At 40.6% G+C, this 18,866-nt stretch overlaps 2 protein-coding genes across 3 annotated transcripts; one reads left to right on the top strand and one right to left on the bottom strand.

The window, feature by feature from the left end:
* Positions 1–4,093, bottom strand: tppp2 (tubulin polymerization-promoting protein family member 2). 2 transcript variants are annotated; one of them, XM_015968161.3, is made up of 4 exons: positions 3,954–4,093; positions 2,725–2,916; positions 2,406–2,559; positions 1–337 (listed from the first exon to the last, which is right to left on the bottom strand). In XM_015968161.3, exons 2-4 carry the CDS (start codon positions 2,913–2,915, stop codon positions 146–148), a joined length of 537 nt encoding a protein of 178 aa, XP_015823647.1. In that variant the 5' UTR covers position 2,916; positions 3,954–4,093; the 3' UTR covers positions 1–145. The 2 variants fall into 2 exon arrangements, with proteins under 2 accessions (XP_015823647.1, XP_054599524.1); XM_054743549.2 differs by having other exon boundaries at positions 2,725–2,905; positions 3,954–4,077.
* An 8,106-nt stretch (positions 4,094–12,199) lies between these two features.
* ftr84 (finTRIM family, member 84) lies at positions 12,200–16,765 on the top strand. The gene is made up of 7 exons (XM_015968174.3): positions 12,200–12,917; positions 13,063–13,158; positions 13,267–13,500; positions 13,645–13,801; positions 13,875–13,931; positions 14,014–14,067; positions 14,891–16,765. Exons 1-7 carry the CDS (start codon positions 12,345–12,347, stop codon positions 15,427–15,429), a joined length of 1,710 nt encoding a protein of 569 aa, XP_015823660.1. The 5' UTR covers positions 12,200–12,344; the 3' UTR covers positions 15,430–16,765.
* The last annotated feature ends 2,101 nt before the right edge of the window (positions 16,766–18,866 follow it).

Raw genomic sequence — 18,866 nt, 5'->3', positions numbered from 1 at the left:
TCCCTTTTGTCCCTATAAATAACAGAAAATATACATTATTATACCATTATGCCTCCATGCTGTACACCCTCTAACTTCAACTCTATTTTTATATTATTATTAATGGAAATTGTTAGTATACAGGGTCATTTATTATTCAGCATAGCTATGCATTTTTCACTTTGTCATCATAAGAGCCGCTGCCCTTGTAAGCTGCCACATATCCGCTGCTGTCTGGGATGTCCTCACGTCCAGCCTTTCCTTTGCCTTTGCCAGACTCATCAAAGCGCTCCTTGTGTGAACCTGTGTACTTGGCTGTGTCAGTCAGCCGATCCACTGCTGCCGCCTTTGCTACTTTCTAAAATCAAAGAAAAGTAAGATTAGAATCAAGATCTCATGAGCAGGTATTGACTCCATAATCAATTTGTTCTACAGACAGTAGTCAGGTTTCAGGCTTGGACTGAAACTACTGGTGCATTACTGGGTTTTGGATTAAACTCTGAAGATTAATGGTGTGTAATCCTCTCATTATCCTCAATACTTTTTATAAATGTGGCCAACCATCACCATCCTGGACACACTCTTCGTAAATGCTTGTTCTGCAAAATATTCTGATGTTTGCAGATGACACTGCTATTATTGTTGATCTCCAACAACAATTAATGTTGATTTCCAACAACAATTAGTCTATGTACAAGAGGGAGGTAGAGGAGCTTGCTGATTGACAAAAGGCTAATAATCTTGGCCATTACTGTTTCAAAGATGAATGAGGTGGTGGAGAGCTTGACATTTTCCACTCCTCATCATCAAAGAAGCTGTAGAGCTGATGATCTCAGCCAAATAGAGCAAAACACTCGAGCCTACAAATGTGTTGGTCTAATTTGTAGACACAACCTCTTTCTAGACAGCAGGATTTTATTTTTTTATTTTTTGCTTGGGGCACCAAGAAACCCTTTCAGTGCTACTGGGAACTGTTCTGAGGCTAAATAAGAATTACAAAGGGTGGTCAGATTACAATCCAACCACCCTTCCTTCAGTCAGTAATTTGAGCAGCCCCAAAACCCATCCATCAAGGCTGAGATACAATCTCTTTCATTAAGTCTGACCTTTAAGTTGTGGACTGTTCTTTGTTTACTACCGTATGGTGTTTATTATAGACATTGTGGTTGTTTATTTATTTGGCTGGCCTAAAAGCCTGATTTATTCTTCTCCGTCTGCGTCGGTACGGAGACACGCAACACCATTATACGTCAACTCAAGGGCTCTCTGATAGGCTCACAGAGGGTGACGGAAACGTGCCCAAATTTTTAAACATCCATAGAAAGTGACGGAGACTGCAAGCTTGTGATTGGTCAGGTCACCGCTTCCTGTAAATTCATCAACAGCACTGCCATTGCCCATCAAAAAGTAAAGATATTTAGCGGCACACAGGGAGCAGATTGAAGAACGCATCGAGAAAAAAGTCCAAAAATATGAACGTTTATTCACTCATGACTGAAGGAGAACAACGACACGGAGTAAATTTTTAATCGTGGATGGAAATGATGGGAAATGTGGGTTTAGAGCATGGTTTAGAGGTGGCGACGGCATGAAGAGGTGGAGAAGAACCAAGGACAAATTCATCCGTGTTATAAAGTCTCTGAAATATATAAACACATTAGTAAATACACTATCGTGGACCAGATACATGAGCGTTATGGTGGCAGGATATCCCAGAAAAGTTGTTGTCCTGGCGAGGGATTGCTTTGCAAAACTCCCCAGGTGAAGGAGAAGTCCGAGGGCCTAATGTCTCAATACATGTGCATCTCTCCTTTGCGGAGCTGACATAGTGGTATAAATCAGGCTTTAGTAACACATTTTGGTCTCAAATGTCACTAGCATGTTGCTGGATGAAATCTATGAATCAGAATCTGAAATCTGAAGAGTTTGGTAAACTTAAACATTGGAGTTGCACCGTCTGCTGGTCTAACCTTGCATTAAACTGTGATAGATGTTAGTTTTCTCTCATTAATTAGATCCTATCAGAGTAAAAGTCACAGAGATTTACTTTATGAACAGACAAATGTGTTTTTTTTTTTGTTGCCTTCAATCAAAATTCTTCTTATCCCAGCCACATTAAGTCGTTTTGGGAATTTTGCTATTGCTTCAATCAGTAATGGGTTCAAGTTATTTCTCAACTTGCTTGATTTAAGTCATGGAGCAGTGCCCTTTTTATGAAATAGCTTCTTGATTCAACAAAACAACAGGAAATTGAAGGTTCAAAAGTGAGTAAAAGGAAGTCGGGCCTTTTTCTATCTGGACTTATGCTTCCAACCCTTTTTTTTTTCATTTAAATATGAACACAATTGAACTAAAGTCAGAAATTGATCACGTGCAGTGCTTTGGTGCAGCAGTAAAAAGAGTCAGAATGAAAAGCCATAACTCACTGTAATGCCAGCATTGGTGGGTTCCTTCCCAACAATGAGACCGTAGATCAGCTGAAGTGCCTCGTCTTTGCTCTTGCCTTTAAAACGCTTCACAGACAGCTCAGTGATGGCCTGGATGAACTGTTCAAATGTGATTACACGAGCCGACTTTGCCCTTAAAACACAAAGAAAAATGTTCTTTACACTTTTCCTCTTTCAGATCATGAAATACAAGAAATAATCAAACAGATGCATTTCAAAGCTTTTTATGTAAGTGTAGCTTTTTTATATTAAACCTATTTTAGTTGTGATAAGGTTGAAGCATGATTTCAAGTCTTACTTGACTTTGCTGAAAACAATATCAACATCCGTGGTGGTGACATTCTTTCCATCGATGATGTGGCAGTCTTTGCAAAGTTTAGCAAAGTTTTTACCGTTCATCTCCTTTCCCGTGGCTTTGGTGTCTCCATGGATGGCGAACTTATGAAAGGAGGTTTCCACCTCTGCTATGGTCACTGAACCTTCAGCCATGCTAACACACACACACACACACACACACCCACACACACACACACACACACACACACACACACACACACACACACACACACACACACATCTTCTGGTCAGTTAACCCAAAACAAATCAACAATACTAATAAAATACTGCAATAAACATTAATAGGATTAGTATTAATTTTATGAAACAATAAAGTTTTCCTCGTGCAAATGTCATGGCTTATTTCCATAAATTATTAAAGAGACCATCAAATAAAATAAAGTGGCCTTAAAGTTCATTTGTTTGTTCACTCAGCTTTTTCACAGGCAATTTGTGAAATGGAATTTTTTCAACTAATTCATCAGGACTCTATTAGTCAATTAGCTTCCAGCTGGCCAAAAAACTGACTTCCATATTGGCTTACTTTTCTCTATCCCAAACGCACACACACACACATACATACACACACACACACACACACACACACACACACACACATGCACACACACACACATACACACACACTAACACATTTGCTGCTCTCGAGCCAATTTAATCCAATCAAGCCGATTTCCGAATGGCTCCTCTTCTCGAGGGACTGGACGGACATGTTCAGAATTGCAATCCTTCTGTTCTTTCTTATTGATCCGTCATTTTGTCTAAATATACATAAACTTATTAGAATGAACAATCTGGAAGGCTGGAAATGAAACAGATGGATTTAAAAACAGCATTATTCATGAGTGAATTTTAATTTGGACTGTCTTTCTAAAAGATTAATCAATTTAATCATTAATCAGATGCACTGGTAGCTTTGTGTAATAAACCTGTTTTATTTCCAGATGACCAAAAATAACCATAAAACAAGTAGCTATAATACGTTAGGGTGATACATCTCTAAGATATTTCTTTTACTAAAAGTAAACATTAATTACATCACGGTGTATAAACACGCAGCATAACAACTGGATCTAAACATGGTCTTGTGCCATCAAGCTGATTCCCATTCCCCTTTTTCCTTCCTGCATGGAACAATTCATCTGGTACAATGCTTGAATCGGGGAGACGTACCTGCTGTCGTAAAGGAAAGGATGTGGCGTAAATATTATTTAAATCCTTGATGAGCTGCTTCACCTCTATCTTCCTTGTTATCCTTTCCTCCTTCCTGCCACTCCCAGATTGATCTCCCAGTGATGGGAGACAGCGAGAGGCGAGTGGAGAGGAAAAGGAGGTGGGATGGGAGGAGGGTGAAAGTACCAGCCAGCACAATGACATCATGGGTACTCACCCCCTCTAGTGTCTGCTCACACTCACTAACCCCTTGTGTTCCTGTAAACTAAAAAATTTACTTTATTAGAGTTTTGCTAATATTGTTTTATTTTAGTTCACTGTGCTATTTAATTATTTCTCCATGAATGTTGTTTTTGGTAAAACTAATACAGAAATTAGCTTTTTTAATTGATAAAAAGCATTTTTGGTTTGTTCTGTCTATTGTAGTTTTTATTCTTTCTATCCCGTTCTACTTAAGTACATTCTTACTAGTGTCTTGTATTCCCAACAAGCCTCCATTTTCCCCTCTACTGCCATGGTCACAAGTTCTCCATTGTTCCAACAAACAAGAGTCTCTCCACAGAACAATGAGCGCTGACAACATAACGCTGATGTACTACAGGACGTTCATCTCTGCTATGAAGCTGCCCATTATTAAAACTAGATACCTAAAGACAAAAGAACTATTGCATTATGCCACAAACAACTATCTGCTGTCTTAGGAACATATACATTATTAGTATGTATAAACATTTTAATGCTTAAAATTTACAGAGGTAAATAAGTGGGGGAAAATGGTATTTTATAGATTGTTAAGAGAAGTATCCAGATACGTAGGTGGGATGACCTGAAAAAGACTTGGTTTGCAAGAAAAGATAGATAGATAGAGATAGATAGATAGATAGATAGATAGATAGATAGATAGATAGATAGATAGATAGATAGATAGATAGATAGATAGATAGATAGATAGATAGAGATAGATAGATAGATAGATAGATAGATAGATAGATAGATAGATAGATAGATAGATAGATAGATAGATAGATAGATAGATAGATAGATAGATAGATAGATAGATAGATAGATACATACATACATACATACAGTGGTGTGAAAAAATATTTGCCCCCTTCCTGATTTCTTATTCTTTTGCATGATTGTCACAAAAAATGTTTCTGATCATCAAACACATTTAACCATTAGTCAAAGATAACACAAGTAAACACAAAATGCAGTTTTGAAATGATGGTTTTTATTATTTAGGGAGAGAACAAAATCCAAACCTACATTGCCCTGTGTGAAAAAGTAATTGCCCCCCTTGTTAAAAAATAACCCAACTGTGGTGTTTCACACCTGAGTTTAATTTCTGTAGCCACCCCCAAGCATGATTACTTCCACACCTGTTTCAATCAAGAAATCACTTAAATATGAGCTGCCTGACACAGAGAAGTAGACCAAAAGCACCTCAAAAGCTAGACATCACGCCAAGATCCAAATAAATTCAAGAACACATGAGGGCAAAAGTAATTGAGATCTATCACTCTGGTAAAGGTTATAAAGCCATTTCTAAAGCTTTGGGACTCAAAGCTAATATTTACATAACAAGTATGATTGGGTTTTGAAATACAGCACTCTGTTTATTTTAGTAAGATTTTTAAATCAAGTAAAGTTGGTAAAGAACACATTTCTATTGGCTGCTAAGAAACTGTTGGACTTAAAAAAGGCCTGTTGTAGAAACAACTTGGCATAAATGATTCTTCCTTCCTTTTTTAACAAAAGAAATTCCAGTAATTGAGCAAAAATATTTATTTTTTCACATCACATTTTATAAAATAACAGGACACAAAGTGTCGGAACATTTAAAAAATACTTACAATAATAAATGGGGCCCAGAGAGCTGCAGAGTGAGTGGAACATTGGGTTGTGAAGGAAGAACAGTTCTCAACAGTGTGATATGAGTAGGGTTGTCACGGTAACCGGTATAAGGTAAACCCCGGTAAAAAAGTTGACAATAAAAGTAACCGTCCAGTTTTTAAAAAACTAAATTATCTCGGTGGGTTTACCGTGGCCGCGGTTTCGGCGCGGTGACCCTTACCAGCCACCGTCGCTTCAGCTGAAGTTCCCGCGGCGCGCACACGCACTTTTTAGTTTGCAACGGCACCAAAACTTTGAAGCTGAAATAATGGCCGAAGGAGGAGACGGCAGCGCCCAGGACATCCATCAGCCCTCAAAGAAGACTAAATCGGAAGTATGGGCATATTTTGGATTTCTGAAAAATGCTGAGGGACAGTTAATAGAAGACTGCTATCCCGTTTGCAGAACGTGCAGGAAACAAGTGTCTGCAAAAGGCAGCAACACTTCGAATCTAATGGCACATCTGCGTGACCATCACCCACGTCTCTACAGCCAGTGCAAGGTAAGTTAACATTAGCATTTTAGCTTAAATGCATGACGTGAGGACTTTTGGTTGAGGGAGAATGCAACGAGTCACTATATACTGCAGCCGCAGCGTCCTCTGCCAGCATTTAAACCGTGTCACGGACACCCTGTTGCTGGATGAAGCATCTTATTTGTTGATGATGAAGAGAAATATACAATTAGTTCCTTGTCATTGATTTGTTTACTTATTCAATGCCATTTATACTTGAACATTTGGATTTGATTACATAGTGTAGTAGTTATTTTAGTCATTTGTTTAAAGTGGCTATTTATTTTAAATACATGTTTTTTAAGGTTGACTTGTACAGCGCTCAAGTCAAGTGTGGACTGGAGTTTTAGATTTTCATTTTGATAATGAAGAAAACAAGTATATGAGAAAACAAGTGGTGTTTCTTTGATTTGTTTACATATTGTTTATGTTTTGAATGTTTGGATTTGTATAATTTAAACCTGCACTGACTACTGTAACATGTTCCAGAAAAAGAAGCTATTTGTTCCTTTACTTGTGAAAAGTTGCACTTTTGCTAAGGCTTTGTGTTATTTTAGGTTTAATAAACACTGTTAAACCTTTTCAAAACTATTTCAGTTTGTGTAGAACAGGACTATCAATGCTTTCTGAACATATGCAACACCGTTTAAAAAATACCGCGATAATACCGAAAACCGTGATAATTTTGGTCACAATAACCGTGAGGTTAAATTTTCATACCGTGACAACCCTAGATATGAGGGTGTAGAAGGTGAAGCTGGTGCAGGTCCTCCTTCTTCATGTTCACCAGATTCACACTGCTGACCACCCTCATGTCATTGCCGCCACAGTTGATGAGAAGGACATCAGGAGCTGCTCTTCCATGCATGGAGTGGAAAAAGAAGGGGAGAAGCTCTTTCCACCTCAGTCCGCCCCAACCGAACCAGGAGACACGGACGTCAGGGAGGCCAAGGTTGTGTCAGAGGGTCTCTGCAGCTCTCTGGGCACCACGCCTCTCGTAGCTGTCACCGATGATCCCAATGGCTATGGAGAAAAAATAACAGGTTTGGCCTAGCTGTTTAAAGTACAAAACCATACATGAAGTGGTCAAGACAGGTATTTGGAACTTACACTTGCTGCATTGTGTAGCTGATGTTGGAGACACACAGGCTGCCATGGTGACCTTTTAACAGATCTAAGAAATAAATTTAATAAAAGAATAAAACTTAAAAACTCCCAGACCTCATGTCATGATTGCTAATCAGCTATGGCTGATTTATTGTTTGGATCACAGTGAGTTACACTAATTCTAATATATTTTTATTTCTATTACACATACATACTTTTTAACTGTTATTTTCACATGACTGTCATCAGGCTGTCTTGTTCTGGTTCTCACGATAATAATTCTGTTTCTTCCAGTAAGTTATCTTGTGCTTACTTCATCTGTATAATGTCTCTTTACTTTTGGTGAATTGTACTGAGTCCAGAATAAAGGCTACTTGGCTGTACAAGATACAAACAAGTATTACGTTTTGGAAATGTATTTAGCCTGCTAATTTATCTCAAATACTAATAACTACCGTATTTTCCGGACTATAAATCACACTTTTTTTCATAGTCTGGCCGGTCCTGCTACTCCGGAGTGACTTATATAACAAAATATGTAGGCTACACCGCGCTGCTGTGGGTTGACTCCGACCCAAGGATGAGTTCCCCTGGCCCGCTGGGAGGGTTTCAAACACTGCCTTCCTCTGCTGGAGACCATGGCGCGCTGCTGTGGCGCATTATTTGGTTATTGTTACCGGTACTTGTCTTGCAATGTGAAACGCTTTGTCTCAGATTTTGTAAGAAAAATAAAATTTCCCCCCAAAATACGACTTATATATGTTTTTTTCTTCTTCGTTATACATTTAATGGCTGGTGCGACTCAAGAGCGACTTAATAGTCCTGAAAATACGGTACGTGAAAAATAGTGAAAACTTGCTCAAAGCAAAATATATTTTCATTACGGAAATAACTTATAAACTTACCGATTTAATATTTTTTATTCACAGAAAGGTACTTCTCATGAAAAAGCGCCGCAAACCTCCACCTGAACTCCATGCGGTCGATGGGTGTTCCACAGAGTTAGCTCCGGTTGTAGCTAGGTGGCTACATCCGTTAGCTCTGCTCCCACCTCCGCGTTAGCTTTGGGTTAGCTTCAGGTTAGCTTGTAGCTAGTTCAACCGGGTGTCGTCAGTTGATCCCAGCCTTACAGCCCCACCCTCAGCTCTTCCTCTCTTCCCTTTTATGGAATTGTCTGGGCTTGACGGAACCTGTGACACGGTCAAAATGGCGGTGGTGGCCACCTCCCATTTTAGCACAAAAACTTGTTATTGTAGTCTATGGAAACCCATTGTCCATACATTAATGTCGATGTTCTCACCCTATCTCTAAGGGAGAGCCCAGCCACTCTGCGGAGAAAACTCATTTCGGCAGCTTGTATCCGTGATCTCGTTCTATCAGTCACTACCCAAAGCTCACCATAGGTGAGGGTAGGAACGTAGATCGACCGGTTGTCACAGTCAGGATGGAGGAGGTGGAAACCAAAATGCAGAACCCAGAACGACTCAAGACAGGAGAAGTCTTCAGAAATAAATCCTTTATTTTAGAGGAGGATGTGCCAAAGTCCAAAAGCACTAAAAAACGAACCAAACTCAATTTTACTGAATGAACCAAAACAAACAGAAACTCAATCATGAGCACGGTAGGAGAACACAAGGAAGACAGAAACACGCTGACGAATGCAATGAACCAACAAACACAGAGTGACAAGACAAGGTTTTTAAACACAGAGGGAGGTAATCAGGGAAACAGGAGACAGGTGTGAGGAGTGTGAGCTGAGGAGAAACTGTTGGAATCAATTAACTAAATGGGAAGGGAAAGAGCTTGGCAGGAGGGCAGATAAACATTAACCTATCAAACATGGATCTAACTAAACCTAAAAGACAGAGGGCAAATATAAACCAGTGATAACCAGACACAAGAGGAGAGCCTGAAGTGGGAACAGGAGGGGGCTGGGGAACAAAGGGACACAGAACATGACACCGGTAAATCGAGAGCTTTGCCTTCTGACTCAGCTCTCTCTTCACCACGACAGACCGGTACAATGCCCGCATCACTGCAGATGCAATCCGCCTATTGATGTCACGCTCCAGTTTTCCCTCACTCGTTAACAAGACCCCAAGATACTCAATGTTTATGTTTATGTATTTAGCAGAAGCTTTTGTCCAAAGCGACTTACAAGTGACAATCTGCATGTTGCCCTTGAGGCTAACAACAACTTGACATGAATCATGGAGAGGAGGGAACAAGGAGTGGACAGTAGAGAGGGGGGATGGGTGCAGGGAGGGTTCTAGTTAAAGAACCCTCCCTGCAACTACTGAAGAGCAGGGTCTTCAGTAGTTTCTTGAAAACTACTGAAGACCCAGCCTTGAAAATTGAAAAGGAAGCCCCTGTTCTGGTAGTGCTTGGAAGGTCATTCCACATTTGTGGAACGATGCATGAGAAGAGTCTGGATTGTCCTGAGTGTGGTGTAGGCACTGCTAGCCGACGATCTCGTGATGACCAGAGCGGTCGGGCCATGACGTAAGCCTTTGCAAGAGGATTCAGGTAGATGGGAGCCGTACAATCTCAGACTTTTTGTGCTAGTGTTAGCAATTTGAATTTGATGCGTGCTGCTAGCGGTAGCCAGTGGAGCTCAATGAACAGAGGGGTGACGTGTGCTCTTTTTGGCTGATTGAAGACCAGACGCACAGGCTGGAAGACCAGTTAGAAGGGCATTGCAGTAATCGAGGCGGGAGATGACAGTAGATTGCACCAGGAGCTGGGTGGCATGTTGTGTTAGGTATGGTCTGATCTTTCGTATGTTATACAGCGCAAAGTGGCATGAACGAGCAACAGAGGCAACATGATCTTTAAAGGTCAGGTGTTCATCAATCACAACACCCAGATTTCGAATTGCCTTTGAAGGAGCCAGAGATAGGAAGTCATTTTGGATTGAGACATTGTGCTGTATGGATGGTTTTGCTGGGATGACAAGTAGTTCAGTTTTAGAGACATTGAGTTGGAGATGGTGGGATCCATTTTGACATGTCAGAGAGACAGTTTGATATTCATGCAGAAGGGTCGTTCGGTGGAAATGACAGATAGAGCTGGGTGTCGTCTGCATAGCAGTGGTAGGAGAAGCCATGTGACTTAAACTCCTTTGCTCCAAAGAAGCCTTTGGACTTAAACTCCTCCACTTGGGGCAGGACCTCATCCCAGACCCAGAGAAGGCCTTCTACCCTTTTCCGAATCAAGACCATGGTCTCAGATTTAGAGGAGCTGATTCTCATCCCAGCTGCTTCACACTCGGCTGCAAACCGCTCCAGCGAAAGCTGCAGATCAAGTTCTGATGAAGCCAACAGGACCACATCATCTGCAAAAAGCAGATACCTGATCCTCAGGCCACCAAAACGGATGCCCTCAACACCTTGGCTGCGCCTAGAAATCCTGTCCATAAAGGTTATGAACAGAATCGGTGACAAAGGGCAGCCTTGGCGGAGTACAACTCTCACTGGGAACGAGCCTGATTTACTGCCGGCAATGCGGACCAAGCTCTGACACTGGTCATACAGGGACCTAACAGCCTGTATCAGAGGGCCTAGTACCCCATACTCTGGAGTACCCCCCACAGGGCCCCACGAGGGATGCGGTCTAACGCCTTCTCCAAAGGTTTTGCATTGAACTTCACAATTTTATTTTTTTAGTCTTGGGAACACACAGACTTCAGGCTGTAATTGACTGCAAAGGACTTGCAACCAAGTATTGAAATGTACAAGTTTGAATTATGGTTCTTATTCTGTCCCATTACTTTTGGTCCCTTACCAAGTGGGAGGCACATATGCAAACTGTTGTAATTCCTACACCGTTCACCTGATTTGGACATAAATACCCTCAAATAAAAGCTGACCGTCAGCAGTTAAAGCACATCTTGTTCTTTTCATTTGATATCCAATTGTGGTGGTGTATAGAGCCAAAAATGTTAGCATTGTGTCAATGTCCCAATATTTATGGTCCTGACAGTATATATATATATATATATATATATATATATATATATATATATATATATATATATATATATATATATATATATATATACATACATACACATAAATTTGCTTTTTCCTCCGCTTATGTGGGTCCAGGTCACAGGGGTAGCATCTCAACAAGGGCATCCCAGACAGCCCTCTCCCTGGACTCTTTCACCATCTCCTCCAGCAGGACCTCAAGGTGTTCCTGGGCCAGATTGGAGATGTACTTACTCCGTGTCCTCGGTCGACCCAGGGCCTCCTACCAGCAGGACATGCCAGAAACACCACCGTAGGAAGGCATCCAGCCGGCATCCTGGCAAGATGCCCAAACCACATCAACTGCTCCTCTCGATGCGGAGGAGCAGCATCTCTACTCCTACTCCCTCCCATATGTCCAAGCTCACCCTATCTCTACGGTTGAACCCGGCCACCTTCCAGAACCTCATTTCAGCCGATTGTATCAGCGATTATATTCTCAGCTCAGCTACAAACATAACAGACAGACTTGTGATGTAATGAGTGCCCTCAGTCTGTTGCAAATCCCACACATGGAAACAAGAATTTTAAATGACACTGTGGCACCTGCTTCTGCTGTAGTTTGTTTTGCTGACAACTTGACCTTCTGAATCAAACATCCAAGCACATTCCTTCCTGGTGTTTCTGCATGTTAAATGGAAAACTGCTTGCGTGGGAACACATCATCAGTGTGTTTATAGTAGAAACAAAACTTCACCTTTAAATGTCAGCAGAAAGGAGTTTTGTCTTGTTAGCAAAGAAGCAGTAGAATCAGAGGAGTTGTTCTGACTGACTCTTAGGTGTTGAACAGAAGCTCTTGAGACTAAAACTAAACAATTTTAGATTTTTGTTTTTATTTTCACCATCATGGCTGACTCGGGTTTCTCGTCACCACCAGATACTTTCTGTCCTCTGTGTGCAGATGGACTGAGCGATCCAGTCACTATTCCATGCGGCGACACTTTCTGCTTGGAGTGCATCAAGATCTACTGGGACCAGTATGACCACACGGGTGTGTACAGCTGCCCTCAGTGCCGTGCAACCTTCACGCCACGACCCGTCCTGAGACTTGACCTCCCAGATGTCCAATACCAGCTACACCAGCAGCTACCAGAGCTCACTCCTTTCCCCGACTTGCACCGGGAGTCCTACTGTGACTTCTGCGTTGGCCGTCGCAATAAAGCTGTGAAGTCCTGTCTCATGTGTCTGGCTTACTACTGCGAAACGCACGTCAAGCCTCATTATGAGTCGGCGACTTTCAAGAGGCACAAGCTGGTGGATGAGACGGGTCACCTGGACAGGAAGATCTGCCCCCAACATGAGAAAGGCCTGGAGCTTTTCTGTCGCTCTGACCAGATGTGCATCTGTGTACTGTGCACTGTTAGAGAACACCGCAGCCACAACATCACCTCAGCAGAAGAAGAACGCACGGAGAAACAAGTAAGTCAGGATAAAAAAACTCAAATGTTGAAAATTGTTTTAAAAAGAGGTTTGCATATAAAATCCTGAATGGAAAAACATTTGTTTGCCATTAAAATGTGTTGATCTATGAAATCTAGTCTCCTTTTGACTTTTTTTTTTACAGAAAATTTTGATAGTGACCCAGTCAGAGGTGCAACACATCATTTCAGACAGAATGAAGGAGCTTCAGGAGCTCAAGCACAATGTAGATGTTCTAAAAGTAAGTAAGAAACAAAGTAACCAATCAAAAAAGCTCACTGGACCACATGGCACATACATATTAGAAGTGAACCTGGATCAAAAAGCTCCTAACAAAGTGTCCTTTCAGAAAAATGCCCAGAGAGCGCAGACAGAAAGTGATAAGACCTTCCATGAAATGCTGCAGGCAGTCGAGCGCTGGAAATCTGAAATCAACCAGATGATAATGGCCAACATGCAGGCAGCAATGCTGCAGGCTGAAGGTTACCTTGACCGCCTGGAGCAGGAGATCCAGGAGCTTCAGCGCCGGGACGCAGAACTACGACAGATCTTAGAAACAGAAGACAACATTCACTTTCTACAGGTGCCTGATGATAGTACTGGACCAAACTCCTTCTGATGACCTCTGAATGTTCCTTTTATTAAGGCTTACAAATCTGTATTCAGCTTATTTTTTCTCAAATCATTTTTGTTGGCTTTAATAAAACATTTGTTTTTGTTTAAACAGAATTTCCCCACCCTGCGTGTTCCTCCTGAAGCCATGGTCCCAAAAGTTCTCATCAACCCCCAGTTCTCTTTTGGAGAAATCAGCAGAACAGCCACAGAGATGAAGGAAAACCTGGACGATATCTGCAAAAAGGAACTCAGCAAAATCTCAAAGACAGGTATGTTCCTAACATTTGGACTCTGATTAAGTGAACCAGAGACGGGTCAGACTGATGTAGAATCTTTTCACAGTGAGTGACACTCCCATCTACATACTGCTACCAAGAAATGGAGACAAATGTCTCAAAGGTGAGTTTGAGTGAGTTTGTGAGTGAAATGTTTAAGGACGAGCAGATGTCATAACTGAACTGTTTTGGTCATGCTCCAACAGTTCCTTCTAGAGTGAATTTGCAGGAACCAAAAATGAGATCTGACTTCCTGAGATGTGAGTCTTCAGCTTTATTCTCTTTAGACTTTTCAGTTTTCCAGTAACCTACTGGTGTTTTTGTTTTCCATTTAAAGGCTCAACAAGTAAGAATTTTACAGTGAAAAAAAAAATCACAAAACAGTCTAACTTCTCAATTGATGTTGGAAGCAAAGTTAGGTTGAAACAGATTTCCTGCTCAGCTGGCGGGGGGTGGGGTGGGGGGGGTGGGGGGGGGGGTGATAGTTTTTCTCCTTTTAAAATGGCCGAAGTGGGATCTAGTTATTGTTTACACTGGCTGTTTCTCAGTATGCGACGTTGGCCCAAGTACTATTCCAATCCTAAGAACGCTTTTATGCAAGTATGCTGAGTTTTCGGATGTGCTCTAGTTTGTCCAGTGCACAAGGACATAATGCCCCACTCTATCCCATCTCCATTCTTCTTGTTTCCAGAAACTGCAGTGTTGCCATTTCTGCGCCAGCAAACAGGAGCAACCCAGAAGTTATTTTTTGTACCCCTAAGAAGCCACGTCATCATGTTTGTTTTACTCTAAAATTGGGTTCAGAAGGCTAGAGGCTAATATTGAGCTAACAAAACTAACAGTTAATTACAAAGAAACTCTGTGTTTGCTTGTCATTTAGAATCTTTTGGCACTGATCTATAACAGGAAATCGTTGCTCAGAGCGGACTTGTTTATTTCAATATGTGGACTGCTATACCCTTATTTGACCACATGATGTCATTCTTACTTCATGCGACTTTAAATCAAAGTTCTTTTAAATTAATTGTAGATTTTGTATTTTAAAACCTGAAGAAACATATTTTGTGATTTTTTGTTTCTCAGATTCATGCAGGCTGTCCTTTGATCAAAACACGGTCTACAAAGAGCTGGTTTTGACGGACGGGAATAAGAGGGTCAGCCGGAAGAAATCCATCCAGTTTTACCCGGATCACCCAGAGCGCTTTGATGGATTTTCACAAGTGCTGTGTAAGGAGCCGTTGTCTGGTTTCAGGTTTTACTGGGAGGCGGAGTGGAGCGGGGAGTTCTCCATCGGGGTGGCCTATAAGAGCATCAGTCGTAAAGGGAAGAACTCCCAGAGTCTTCTGGGTTATAATGACAAGTCATGGAGTCTTCTGTGCTCAGATTCAGGTTACTCAGTCTGGCACAACAAGGTAGACAAAGATCTCCCTGATGCACCCAGAGCTTCTAGAATAGGTGTGTACTTGGACTATGCTGGAAATGTTCTGGCCTTTTATTCAGTGTCAGACACAATGCAGCTGATCCACAGATTCAAGGCTCAGTTCAGTGAGCCTCTATATGCTGGATTTGGCGTTGGTTCCTCTGTTACCCTATGCCAACTCAAACCGAATAATGTGCCTTAAACATAATTAAAATCAGCTATTGTAAAAATTAATGTCAGAGAGGTTATTTAATCAAAAGTGGGTTCATTTGTTTTGAATAATTTTTGGGGGTTATTCGTAAAAGCTGCCCAATGCCAAGCTATGATCAGACACTAACTGGTTTCTTCACTGGGGCCAGAACACAGTGCCATGAAAGGGTTGAGAGAGACTTAAGGGACTTACCAAGCATGAAGAAGGCTGTGGAACAATTGGAATATCAAACAATAAAATTACCTCTTTCACAAGGTTAAAGAGAAGCTTAGCTTTTAGCGTTAATCTCTGGAAACATCCACTGAAATGTTGAAAATGAACAAAACGTCGTCCATAAACCATAAATATCTAGTCTAAAGTACATTGTGCATGGGTCTAGCATCTTTGGAGGGCATGGACATGGTTCCATCTGGCCGGCTCGCAGTCTTGCACCTGTCGATGATGTCAAATTAGAAGATTGACTGGATGTGTGACTTGCGGAAGTTACATTACCACGTTTAAAAACATTTAGGCAGAAGGAAACATGAATTTAATAACAAAACTGCTAAAGTCTTTCCAAAACATTTGTGAAAGAACAAAATCGAAAAAAAAGTTGCTAGTCAGGTAGTGTTGCCGTAGTATGATGACGTCATCGGCAGGCACAGGACCCCGAGCAGATCCGGAAAGTACAGCGCCAGAAAGCTACAACGGGTATTGTAATCTCTTGATGGAATTAACTCGGAGCACAGCGGACAGCAGCGCCGCTGTGAAAGCGGATAACGGAACGGGGAAGCTAATTAGCATAAAAAGCCGGCATGAAATTATGGAAATGCCTCAAAGAAAATCAACACGATCTATTAGGTGTCCCAGAAGGCTTATATCTGAAGACAGTGACCACGAAGAAGGACAGATCTCCAGTGAACCAGGATATGAATGTTTGTTCAGTCTTTTTTTTTTTTGAACAACCCTCAACTATTTGCTAATTGCAAGATTCAGCTTCATTCCAGCATTATTTACCTTTTTACAATAAATAATTATTTTTGCTAAAACAAAAGTTTTTGGTATAACAGTGCACGGTGTGCAAGAGAAGCACCCCATGGCAGTGCGAGGTGTGCAGGACTCTGCCTGCAGCTGGAGAGAAACTGCTTCAAGGCCTACCACATCAAATAAAAACGTCTGAAAGCTTACAAAAATAAATGGTCTTAAAACTGCTAAAAAAAGATACAAAGGTTCAAACTTTTTTAAGAATAGATGCATTACAGTTCAAAGTTTAAATTGTTCATTCCAAATTGTTTGCCCAAGTCATTTTGAAGTTTCTGTTCAGTAATAAATGTAAAAAAAATTCAAATCCGTGTTTTGCTTTTTTCACTTTTAAACTGATTTTTTAAAGGCTTTAATAGAAATAAATTGTAAATACAAACCATACACTGAAAGCTGAGGTTGTTCTGAAAAAAGGAGAAGAGTTACATGCACTTTGCACTTTTTATTACAATTTTACAGCCATAAGATAAAAAAAATACCAGGTAGCCCTGTTATAATTATGGTCATAAGAGGGTTATTAAGACAGTGATGCACAAACATGAAGTGATTGGTAGTCATTCCACTCCAATCCAGTTGGTGGCGGTAATGCACCAAATTGTTGTTTGCCAAGTGCCATAAGACCACAAATAAGAAGAAGAAGAGAGGCGGGGGCGTTTGTAACAAACTCAAAGCGATAGTCAAAACATTAAGCATGAAATTAAGTTATCCTAGTGGCTCCAATAAGAGAAAGAAGCAGCATACTTCGTAAAAGCTTTTATTTTCACTTCTTAAAGTGACGTCGCTTTTTGATGTAAACATCAAAAGGAAGCAGAAAGGAAAGACAATGGAAAATGTTTAAAGGGAGGAAAACATAGATCAAAATGGAAAATAGAAAAAAAAATACAAAGGCAAAAGCACAGGAGCACTGACAGGAAAAAGAAAGCAGAGCAAATACGGAAAGGGCTCAAAGGGAGGGAAATACAGGAAAAAAGAGGAGGAAAAAGAGAAAATAACTCATGTCAGAAGAGGGGAGAGTTTCGCAAATCCAGTTAAATATAAGATTGTCGAAATTTTAGTGTAAGGGGCTCCATGTCTCTGTTTGCCTTGGGCCCCCAAATTGCTAAATCCGCCCCTGACTGAAGGACTATAAAAGTCTGAGGAGTCACTCCAAGGTTGCATGCTTTCTGTTCCACACAACATTTAACATAACATATTTGAAACTAGCAACAGTCAGGGCAATGTGGTGTCAACTACCCTGAAATGTATGTAGGCCTACTGCCCTGTAGGGTCAGAATACTACACACCGTCACTTGAAATGACTGTTTTGAATATTTGTATTCATTTTTATCACAGGAAGTCACTTCTTCTCACTTTGAGCAACATATCACTATTAATGTCTAAACAGTTTATTTTTATATTGTCACGTATCACAGGGAAATCTATATGTGCAATATCAACATTCTGTATCCCAATGTTGGATTTGTGTCTTGTGTTTTATATTCCCATTTAAATTTACATTTTCATCACTTTGTTATTTCTTCAATGGATTGCTGAGAACAAACTGTCTCCTTTTTCTCAATGACAGTTTCACAGATATAAATGTCTTTTCTAAAAAATAACTTTCAAAACAGACATTCAAAAAGTTCTGTTAACGTGATTAGCGTGTTCGTATTGTGCCAGCTCAAATTACTTGAAAATAAAACATTTTGTGCATCAGTTTTATTTTATTTTTTATTTCACAAAATACAAGTTTTTTATTCCAGTAACTGCAGCTGAGGAATCATGTTGTCATCTCAGTACAGAAGATTGATGTCACACACACACACACACACACACACACACACACACACACACACACACACACACACACACACACTTTTTTAACGGTTCTTTTCAATAATTTTCTAATATTCAATCAGGTTGAACAGAATACAGTTTAAAGAGGACAGAGTCCTCCCTGTGCTCTTTATTTAAAGCTTCCTTCCGGAGTATTTCTCTTATGAATTGGCACCATCTAGTGGCTGACAAGCATATCACACAAAAATGCTGTTCCTCTATTTTTTTAAAGAGCAAGTAACGTCTAAATTAACTTTTTTTTGCTGATGAACTGTATAAATGAGTGTCTAATAGTGTTTTAAATGTGTGCATTCTTTATTTTAGCATTTTGGTGCATTTTCTTTAAAAATTAAAAATTCTGTCTAAAAACCACAGTAATGCGCCACCTTCAGCTGAAAACAGAATTTGAGTCATTTTGAATAAATTTTAGCCAATGGCTAAAGAGTAAAATACTACGTAAACCAGTAGAGTACTACGTAGCAGCTCCGTGCCAAAGTTGTAAAAGCAACGAGCGTCTCGGCCACGCCCTGTGGCGAGTTGGGAGTTGGATTTGCAAGCGAGCGTAGGAGGTTAGCCGTAGTTCAGCATTAGCA

The sequence above is a fragment of the Nothobranchius furzeri genome, chromosome 4 (assembly GCF_043380555.1).
Source record: "Nothobranchius furzeri strain GRZ-AD chromosome 4, NfurGRZ-RIMD1, whole genome shotgun sequence".
Taxonomy (NCBI): Eukaryota; Metazoa; Chordata; class Actinopteri; order Cyprinodontiformes; family Nothobranchiidae; genus Nothobranchius; species Nothobranchius furzeri.
This window is presented reverse-complemented; position numbering and strand designations above follow the sequence as displayed.